Source organism: Bufo gargarizans, chromosome 11, assembly GCF_014858855.1.
Source record: "Bufo gargarizans isolate SCDJY-AF-19 chromosome 11, ASM1485885v1, whole genome shotgun sequence".
Lineage (NCBI taxonomy): Eukaryota > Metazoa > Chordata > Amphibia > Anura > Bufonidae > Bufo > Bufo gargarizans.
In genome coordinates, this window is record NC_058090.1 from 95,828,064 (window position 1) to 95,839,042 (window position 10,979).

General features: G+C 38.1%; 1 protein-coding gene across 3 annotated transcripts; it reads right to left on the reverse strand.

Moving 5' to 3' along the window:
* Positions 1–698: 698 nt before the first annotated feature.
* Positions 699–10,199, reverse strand: LOC122922022. 3 transcript variants are annotated; one of them, XM_044272424.1, is made up of 5 exons: positions 10,134–10,199; positions 3,763–4,092; positions 2,722–3,021; positions 1,433–1,546; positions 699–888 (listed from the first exon to the last, which is right to left on the reverse strand). In XM_044272424.1, the coding sequence occupies exons 1-5, from the start codon at positions 10,165–10,167 to the stop codon at positions 884–886; spliced, it is 783 nt and encodes a 260-aa protein (XP_044128359.1). In that variant the 5' UTR covers positions 10,168–10,199; the 3' UTR covers positions 699–883. The 3 variants fall into 3 exon arrangements, with proteins under 3 accessions (XP_044128359.1, XP_044128358.1, XP_044128360.1); XM_044272423.1 differs by lacking the exon at positions 699–888 and having other exon boundaries at positions 1,157–1,546; XM_044272425.1 differs by lacking the exon at positions 699–888 and having other exon boundaries at positions 1,157–2,523.
* Positions 10,200–10,979: the final 780 nt, after the last annotated feature.

Consider the following 10,979-nt stretch of genomic DNA (forward strand, 5'->3'; position numbering starts at 1 on the left):
TAGTTTGCTAGTTGCACCAAAGGTGTATTATTTCTGTTGTCTGCCTCTGTACTGACTTCTGCCTGTTTACTGGACTCTGACCCTCTGTTGACTGTCCCAACCTATGCCTGACCTCCGTATCGACTCTCGCTGTCTGCCCAGACCTTGAATTGTTTACCATTTAGCATGTTGTAATTTATGGGGTCCATACATTTTTTGGGCAGTCCTGTATATCAGTAGCAGGACTGAAGCTTTGGGATGTGATCAAGTGTAAAATGGACGGGGTCATTAATAGAGATGACTGAACCAACTGTATAATTTAAATATTCTACCAGAATTTTTCAAGAAGTTCAAAAAGAGAGAGTTTTCCGGGCACTTTTTGACATCCCTACCAATCTGATATTTGTGTTCTATATGGAGGATAGGTCATCAAGACTTAGCTCTTGGAAAACCACTTTAACCAGCATGACTGGAGTGACATCATTACGACTTTCCCTATGGTGCCCTCTGTCCTCTATGCACCATACACTCATGTCCACAACAATGGTGATTAGTAGCAAGAGTAGAATACTAGAATATTGGCCAGATTGAAAGCACTGTCCAAGATTAATTCAGTATATGAAATGCCTGGACTTTGTGGCCCTCGGTTGAAGCACAATGAAGCACACCTCAAATGTCCGTTAAAAAAAAAAAAGGATCCTAATGGTCAAATTACAAAATCAATTCTTTATTAAGAAAATAACAAAATCGATTCACATCCTGATAATCCATTAACTTTCATATATAATAATAGCTGTAAGTAATTTGTGCATTTTCTGTCATTTCTACAATTTCCTTGGATTGTAATCTACAATATTTTTTTAATCTAGAAACCCGGTTTATATTCAGTTCTGTATAAGCAATTTCATTCTGGAAAAAAAAGGAAAAAATTATTAATCATCAACCATTATAGTTTCTGTTAATAGAATACAGTGTATACTTGGCTTTAGTGCGCCTTACTGACTCTGGGCTTAAATAAATGGATATTATGTCCAAATAGCACATCTAGGTTTCAACTTTCCAAAACATTAGCCTTCAAATTTACTGAAATCCCGAGCAAAGTCATCATAGGAAGAATGTGCCAAAAAGTTGTTCATTGGTAATATAAAAAAAAATGGGCAGCCATATGTGGTACACAAGGATCAAAAATGATCAATGAGTAAAGGCGGCCTTTTGTGAAGGCAGTTGGGTTCAAACTTTTGTTCTTTTATATTCGTGATCTACTGTATTTACCTCAATCATATTATTCTTGCACATTAATCCTTAAGTTTTAGTATCTGACATACAATAAGTAATAGATATACACTGACGGATTTAGAATAGGCTACAAAAATATAGAATTTGTGGACACATTAGAGAGAAACTGTTGTATAACCAGAACTGATTCAACATATTTGAATAGTTTGTGTGTTACCGTTGAGAGTCCTAGTGAGAAGAATTGTCAAGGTCAACAGCAGTAAAATCCCAATAATCACCAAAGTTCTGAGGAAGCTTTGACATTTTGATGGAGAATATTCATAGAGGTCATCTGTAAAATGGTCAGACACAGGATGTCAAAAATAAACCCTGATTTTTATGTCTCATAACCTTTGATAATTCTAAACCTCTTTTCCAAGCCACCTTATCACTGTGCTTATAAGACTTGAACCAAGAACATCTAATGTCAAATAAGGCTATGATTTCAATTATTTATTCTAAGGAGCTCACCTAAGAGATGACCTCAACACTTTGTTATGAAGAAAATATGAAAATCAGAAAACTCAATTATGAAAGAAAAACATTAGTCTGCTCTATAAAACTGCAAAAACAAAAGATATTTAATAAATTTCACCACTTTTCTTGCTTTTTTGTCTAACACTATACCAACTAATGGTTTATTTTAAGATGAGAGTTTGTTCCAGCATTGTGTCCCAATTTTGTTGCTAAACGTTGCATATTAGCCCACGCCTGTTTCATGTCAAGCTACACCTTTTCACATCGGGCAACACCGTTCCATGCTAAGCCAAACCCCCTGGTTGAGGGAACAGATAATTTATCTAAACCTAGATGACCCAAATGACCCAATATTTTGTCGTAATTTACACCAGAATCTGGGCACACTCACATTATTAGACGTTGACCACTGGCACAGAAGCAATAGTAAGTTGTCATAATGCTACATAGATGGAATCAAGAGGTCTAAGAATGTGAACTGATCTGGTGCACCTATCCAATGCTAGTCTGACCCTAAGACATAAAGGTAAACTTCATATTCCAAGGTGTAAATTTAAGCTCCTGGATCCCGATGTAAAAGAGATCCCTGCATACGAAGTACCATTTATAATTTATACAAGAGAATAGAGCTGTTATGCCCCCAATTTTGCACCTACTGTTATCATGAGAGTTATCCTTCAGATATCCTTCTCCCCTCACTGCGGCAGTAGACTGCCAATGGATTACCTCTCTCTATAGGAAGTCTTATCATTTCTGCACAAGATTTTGTATTTCATTTTCAGTGGTATAGTACTGTCAAAATAAAGTAAATCAGTAAAAAAATCCTTTAAAAAATTGGTTTCTATGAATAATGAGTTAAAAAGATACTCCTTTTTTGTGGAACTATCCCTTTTAGGTGGCCCTCTATGGTTTTTCGGTTTATAGTAATAGTATGATCTTTTTAACCAATTTTACATTATTTTGATAATTGTGATTACCTCTTTCTCTTACCTGGTACTTGCCAATGGACAACTACTGCAGTGGAAGAATTAAACCAGACCTCACAGCTCACGCTGTTTCCAGTGTCGAAACTGTCCTTAGAAAGTGAGATGATGTTCATGAAAGTCCATGTTCCTTCAGGTCTTTGAATGGATGTCATCTTGCCCTTGTGAAATGTTCCAGACATGTTCCAGGCTATATGAGCTGTATGACCAACCTCATGCGCCACACAAGCCAGCAGAAGATGATTTTGTGGAAGATCATGCTGAAGTAATATGAGGAGATGGATGGAGATTTTGGAGGGGGAACTGTCTTCAAATATGAGATAATTATTTTATTAGATTTATCAGAATTCCATAAAAAACCTCCCCTATCCATTTACTTGTTTCATGATGCTTCTTTGTGGATTCAACCAAGAACATCCATACATAAGTGTCCATCTTTAAGGGGTTGTCTCACTTCAGCAAGTGGCATTTATCGTGTAGCGAAAGTTAATACAAGGCACTTACTAATGTATTGTGATTGTCCATATTGCCTCTTTTGTTGGCTTCATTAATTTTTCCATCACATTATATACCGCTCATTTCCATGGTTATGACCACCCTGCAATCCATCAGTGGTGGTCGTGCTTGCACACTATAGTTAAAAATGTTGGTCTCTCTGGCAGCCTGGGCCGCGAGAGTGCACATAGGATGGGGCTTTTTCTTTTAGTGTGCAAGCACGACCACCAATGATGGATTGCAGGGTGGTCATAACACGACCACAACAATTGACTGGATAGCGGTAAATGATAATTTGGGATATTTTGATACAAGTAAAAACAATGATCTCTTATAGAACCACACCAATGGTAAATTATAGTCACAGCTCATCTACTCCCCCTTCCTGCACAATGACCTCTGCACAGTTCACAGAGCATGCCCACAACACTCTCTCATCTCCAGACACCATTTGTCTATGGGGCTGCTGTTCCTAAATTGTTCCAAGTCTTTTGCTATGGTATGATTATGTAAACTCATCAAACAGAACATAAATCCATATGGTGGATCTTACCTCCGACAATGAGGGTGGTTCCGTTTCCAGTGATGGTAAAGGCATTATGATAATTGTAGGTACACAAGTAAACTCCTGAGTCATTGGTCTCTGTATTATGTATCTGCAGTGTAGCCCTATAACGGCCATTATTACAGACATATTTGTTCTTGTCACTATCCATAGCACAGTATTTGACTAATGAAAGGTTTCCACCAGTTCTTCGATACCAGGAGATCATAGTTCCATCCTCTAATGGTTCACTGGACCCACAGGAGAATTCTGCTGTGGTCCTTGCCTCAACATATAAGACATCCGTAGACTGATACAGAACCATCGGAGTAGCAGTCACTGCAAAAGATATTCAATAATCTGAAGATCTGCAAATTACAATATTTTATGCTATGCCAACCAGGGTGGCTTCATAATGTGGCACATATCAGAAATTACAATTTGTATCCCAATGCACTAGCAGTTTTGGGGCACCTTACTGGGTTCATAAAATAATCTGATAGACATATCGCATAGACTGGTCAGAATAACTATGGGTTAAGGCATATTGCACACGACCGTATGGCTTTTTCAGTGTTTTGCGGTCCGTTTTTCATGGATCCGTTGTTCCGTTTTTTGTTTCCGTTGTGTTTCCGTTTCTGTTCCGTTTTTCCGTATGGCATATACAGTATACAGTAATAACATAGATAAAATTGGGCTGGCCATAACATTTTCAATAGATGGTTCAGGAAAAAACGGAACGGAAACGGAAGACATACGGATGCATTTCCGTATGTGTTCCGTTTTTTTTGTGGATCCATTGACTTGAATGGAGCCACGGACCGTGATTTGCGGGCAATAATAGGACATGTTCTATGTTAAAATGGAACGGAAAAACGGAAATACGGAAACGGAATGCATACAGAGTACATTCCTTTTTTTTGCGGAACTATTGAAATGAATGGTTCCGTATACGGACTGTATACGGAACGCAAAAAACGGCCAGTAAACGGGGAAAAAAAACGGCCGTGTGCAATAGGCCTAAGAGTGAGATGAGCGACTTTCTAACAAATCAGTCAAAAAATTCGGTTTGGGTCTGAATCGATTCTATCGTGCTCCAAATGGCCTGACAATTGCTGCATGACACTATGATTATGCTTATTTGGGCACTTATTAACAGTAAAAAAATAGAAGACTTTTGGGGAAACTGAAACAGATGAGGTTTGATGCCTCCTGGCTGTGACCAAACTATGCACTGCTATTGATGCACTTAGAAACTTATAAAAGAGTAATAGTTTTTTTTTGTACCAAATACTGGTGAAATTAGTCATCCCCTGGCCGCGAACACACTATACATTGGTAGTGATGAACTAAAAGGTGCTTAATTGCTGTATTGTAAGGGTATTTTCAAGTACTGATTGGTTCTTTCCCCTTTAATTTTGTCTCTTTTTTATTATTTAAAGTATTCTGTGTAAGGGTATTCTTTGTAATTCCTTGTAATGCAGTACCCATCCCCATTGTGCTGATAAGGCTACATTCCTGAGTCATCTCAGAGACATGCGTGATGCACACTGGAGGAGAGGCTGATGGGAAGACAATTAGGGGGGACTCCACTTGGAACTTCATCCTAGTTAGGATGTAAGTATTGATTTGCCCTATCTCTTGTACACCCTGGGGGTATTGGTCATGTGTTATAACGTGGTAGACAGCCATGTGTTATAGCATGGATGACAGGAGCCTTACTCCATTTCATATTTAGGCTAGTGATGTTTAGGTGATTTGTCTGTTATCTTATATTTAATCACACTTAGTAAATATATTTATTCACTTAGCCTGCGTAAGCTTATTCATTCTCAAATCTTTGAATTCACATTACAATTGCGCAACGATAAAAAAAAATTAACTTAAAAAAAATATAATAAAATAAGGCTTTTTTGGGAAACAAGATGCAATTGCTTAATGTGCGCAGTAAAATATATCCCATGGGTGATGCTGGGCAATATGTCTATAAATAGAACTAGAGAAGCTTTGCAACAGGTGTTTGGACAAATGGGTTCATGTACTGAAAAAAAAAGTACTATCTCTTTTAAATGATTTTTGTGCAGTGAGACACATGTCATTATGAACAGCTCCAGCCCTGAGTGTAAGACACACGATATACCAGCTGCCTCTGTTCTGTCCCTTCTGATAAAACCTGACTTTCTACTGTTCCTAGTAATTCAATACACCCAAAGAAATATATATTCTTCATAATCCTTACACTCTCCATGCAAGACCCTAAAATGGCTGGCCTGTGTGTCTAATTGATGTCTGTTAAGGGCATGGCAGACACATCCTACCACATCAGTGGCTGATCTCACAAGGACATCTGTGCTTCACAGCTGGCATAGAGCCTGATAGACCAGCCAATATCCTCCTTACTGAATGTCATCCTAACTGCAAAGCATTATGGGCAAACCTGTCAGCCGTGGCTCATCCAGAGTCAAGTGATTCTCTGTCTTCATTTTCCCTGCTCTGTTTCCCTCACTAGTGTTCTGAATTTTAAAAGTAAAATGGCTGGCGCCATTTTGTTCCTTTGATCAAAAGCAAATTGCCAAAAGTTTGGATTCATTTGTAAGAAGAAGAATTTTTGTGATATTTGTGTCAAATCCAATTTATTTCGAATAGATTCGATCATCCCTAATTAAATCACATCTGGATAATCAACAGCTACCTTCATGAACCTAACATGAAGCATGGAAGACTTTATCAGGATACAAAATGGCCGAAATGAGGTGTATAAAAGACACAATTAAAAATCATCTATAGAGATTTGACACAAACTTTCCCAAAAATCTAGGTTTGAAAGAATTTGATTTTTTTTTGTTTCATTTCTGGAGAATAGAGATAGAGAGCATAACAGACTTTTTGCATCGGGGTGATCTTATGATACAGTTCAAACTTATTCTGACCCAATTTGAATTGACTGACTGGGATTGGGCCTTGGATAAAAAAAAAAAAAAATTTTCTCTTCTCTATTCATCTAAAATATGAAACATCTAAAGGATCAAACATTCATGTGATGCTCTCAATACTGGAACAATTTAGCCAAAAGGTGGCATGGACAAATTAGTTATGCACAGATAAAAAAAAACATACCAATCATATAATTCTACAGTGAAATGATAAGAAGAACAATAACTTGTACAACTACTTCAAAAAAAGAAATCAGGGACACAACCATGAGACTTTGATCAAATGTTTTCTTTCTTTTTCAGAGTTTCCCTGAATTTTGGACAACTGTGTGGAGTACTTTATTTGGACAATGTTTTTGTTTGATTGAAATGTCAAAAATTGTACAATCACGGGGAATAGGGCTATTGGGATCCCTGCGATCAGCTTATTTGGTGGGGTAGTGGTCAGCCAGTGTTGAATTCCTCAGCATGTTATCAGTATGTCTCAGAAGGTCTGTTCAGGACTGTTGTTCTTATTTATGGATTTATGTGTTTTATATCAGGGTCCCATATAGCGATTGTAAAAGAAGAAAAAAACATCTGAAGCATCTGTGTAATCTACAGTCTGTAATACAAATATTACAGTACCATAGGATTGTTTGCTAGCATAATATAATACAATGCCTCTCATCTACTTGCTCCGGGTTATTGGATATTATTGTCTTTTAGTAAGGTTGTTCAATTATTTTAGCAGCTGTTGTTTGTCTGTCCGTGAGGTATTCTATCCATGACTTGAATATTACAGTACAAAAAACATCATAACCTTCCAAAAATAAAAAACAACTGTAGTAGTACAGGTATAAAAACAAATCAACTTTTTTAAATTAAAAATTCTTTCAGAAAATCTTGATCTTAGTCAATGTAATAAGCTGAAATTGTCTATCTGAACCATCCTATATATAAGAAGAATTGGTCGGACCTTTTTCAGGCCACATGTTCTGCTGATGGATTTTGGAAGGAAATTTAGAAGCCCATGACAGCTCTTGTTGTGCATGTTTTTGGCAAAAACTCAAATGTAGAGTTAAGTTTCCTGTTCACAATACAGATATAAAACTATATAAAACTAGTACTGTAGGTAGAAACATAAAATTATTTCATGTACAGTCATGGCCAAAAGTTTTGAGAATTACATAAATATTGGAAATTGGAAAAGTTGCTGCTTAAGTTTTTATAATAGCAATTTGCATGTACTCCAGAATGTTATGAAGAGTGATCAGATGAATTGCATAGTCCTTCTTTGCCATGAAAATTAACTTTATCCCTAAAAAAACTTTCCACTGCATTTCATTGCTGTCATTAAAGGACCTGCTGAGATCATTTCAGCAATCGTCTTGTTAACTCAGGTGAGAATGTTGATGAGCACAAGGCTGGAGATCATTATGTCAGGCTGATTGGGTTAAAATGGCAGACTTGAACTGGTAAAAGGAGGGTGATGCTTGAAATCATTGTTCTTCCATTGTTAACCATGGTGACCTGCAAAGAAATGTGTGCAGCCATCATTGCGTTGCATAAAAATGGCTTCACAGGCAAGGATATTGTGGCTACTAAGATTGCACCTCAATCAACAATTTATAGGATCATCAAGAACTTCAAGGAAAGAGGTTCAATTTTTGTTCAGAAGGCTTCAGGGCGTCCAAGAAAGTCCAGCAAGCACCAGGATCGTCTCCTAAAGAGGATTCAGCTGCGGGATCGGAGTGCCACCAGTGCAGAGCTTGCTCAGGAATGGCAGCAGGCAGGTGTGAGCGCATCTGCATGCACAGGGAGGAGAAGACTTTTGGAAGATGGCCTGGTGTCAAGAAGGGCAGCAAAGAAGCCACTTCTCTCCAAAAAAAACATCAGCGACAGATTGATCTTCTGCAGAAAATATGGTGAATGGACGGCTGAGCACTGGGGAAAAGTCATATTCTCTGATGAAGCCTCTTTCCGATTGTTTGGGGCATCAGGAAAAAGGCTTGTCCGGAGAAGAAAAGGTGAGCGCTACCATCAGTCCTGTGTCATGCCAACAGTAAAGCATCCTGAGACCATTCATGTGTGGGGTTGCTTCTCATCCAAGGGAGTGGGCTCACTCACAATTTTGCCCAAAAACACAGCCATGAATAAAGAATGGTACCAAAACACCCTCCAACAGCAACTTCTTCCAACAATCCAACAACAGTTTGGTGAAGAACAATGCATTTTACAGCACGATGGAGCACCGTGCCAAAAGGCAAAAGTGATAACTAAGTGGCTCGGGGACCAAAACGTTGACATTTTGGGTCCATGGCCTGGAAACTCCCCAGATCTTAATCCCATTGAGAACTTGTGGTCAATCCTCAAGAGGCGGGTGGACAAACAAAAACCCACAAATTCTGACAAACCCCAAGAAGTGATTATAAAAGAATGGGTTGCTATCAGTCAGGAATTGGCCCAGAAGTTGATTGAGAGCATGCCCAGTCGGATTGCAGAGGTCCTGAAAAAGAAGGGCCATTACTGCAAATACTGACTCTTTGCATAAATGTCATGTAATTGTCGATAAAAGCCTTTGAAACGTATGAAGTGCGTGTAATTATATTTCACTACATCACAGAAACAACTGAAACAAAGATATAAAAGCAGTTTAGCAGCAAACTTTGTGAAAACTAAATATTTGTGTCATTCTCAAAACTTTTGGCCACGACTGTATGTTGGGTTCAATTATAATTTGTAGCCCCAGATTTTTAATGATACTACAAAAACGCAAAAAATAAATAAAAAATACAGAGAAGAAATAAAAAATGACACAAATCTTAAAGGGATTGTCTCACCTTAAACATTGAGGACATATTGCTAGGATGTGCCCCCAATGTCTGCTAGGTGTGGGACCCACAACTATCTTTAGAAGGGAGCCTGTAAATTGTAGGTGGGTGCACCGCGTATGTGCAGCCAACCTCATTCATTTCTACGGAGGCGTCGAGAATAGCCAAGCTGCGAGCTTAACTATTTTTGCCAGTCCCATTGAAATTAATGGGAAGCGCAGCCACTACTCCATTCACTTCTATGAGGCTGATGGAATTAGCAATGCAAGAGGCCATGCATGTGCAGTACGCCCTCCTTCACTTTGCAAGCTCCCTTCTAAAGATAGGTGCAGGTCCCAGAGGTGGAACTCGTAACTATCAGACATTGGGGGCATATCCTAGCAATAGGTAGTCTAAGGTGAAACAAGCACTTTAAATTTACACAAATGCAACCAAAATAGGTTGGAATGAATCATCAATGTATCTAAGACAGTATGCAAAATGAAATTTTACTCCTTTGCTAAAAAATTAAATAAAAAATAGCAAAAAAAGGACAAAATTGCAAATAGGAATAACAATAGTTAAATTTCCTGGTTGTAAATTATAAAGTCAGAACAAGAATGTGTTCATGATGCTGTGGCTGTAAAGTTCCTACCTTTAGAAATCAGGAGTAAGAGAGAAAGAATCATTTCTGGTCCGTGACAGTATTTCTTCTAAAGTCAACATTCTTTACACTACAGTCTTTTCTTATAACTGCTTGACAGATTGTCAACTCCTCCCTGCTCAGTGGTGATGGTTCAGCCTAAAGGCATCCGTTTTTACAGTATTTCTACTGTAGAGAGTCATTGGTGGATATACAGATTTACCATTTTCCCCCAAAAATTCTGTATCTCCCATTCAATCGAATAAACAATGACGAAGCATGTATGGCCACCTCATCACCATGAACGGAAAACTGGTCAGCCCCATTTCTGAGAGTTTTGGAGGCTGGATTGATGAAACCCCCACTGATTAGGCATTAATGACATATCCTTTAAAAATGTAGGAAACACCTATGATAGGAAAGTCACTTAAATGACCCCTTGAGAAACAAAGGGCTTACGTGTCCTCAACCTGTTTTTAACTTTTAGATTTCTCAAGCTTTAGACAAAAACTCCAACTTATAAACCTACAAAGACCAATACTGTAATAAACTACATGAGAGTTTTCCTGTTTACTGATCTGAGGTTAACACCTTCATCGGACCCTCATATACATCAGAAACAGGATGTTGTGTTATCGTCCAGTTTTTTTATAGTTCCAGCCACAGGAAGGTAGAAATGTATGAAACTTACAGACTGACACGAAAATTATTTTACTATCTTAACTTCTTAATGATCTAGCCAAGTTTTACATTTCGTATAAAAAAATAAGAGTGAATCTGGATCGCACATCCTCATACTGTGCTATGATCAAGTACCTGAGCTCTGGCCATTGTTGCTTTGGCGCTTTGTTGGTGGGT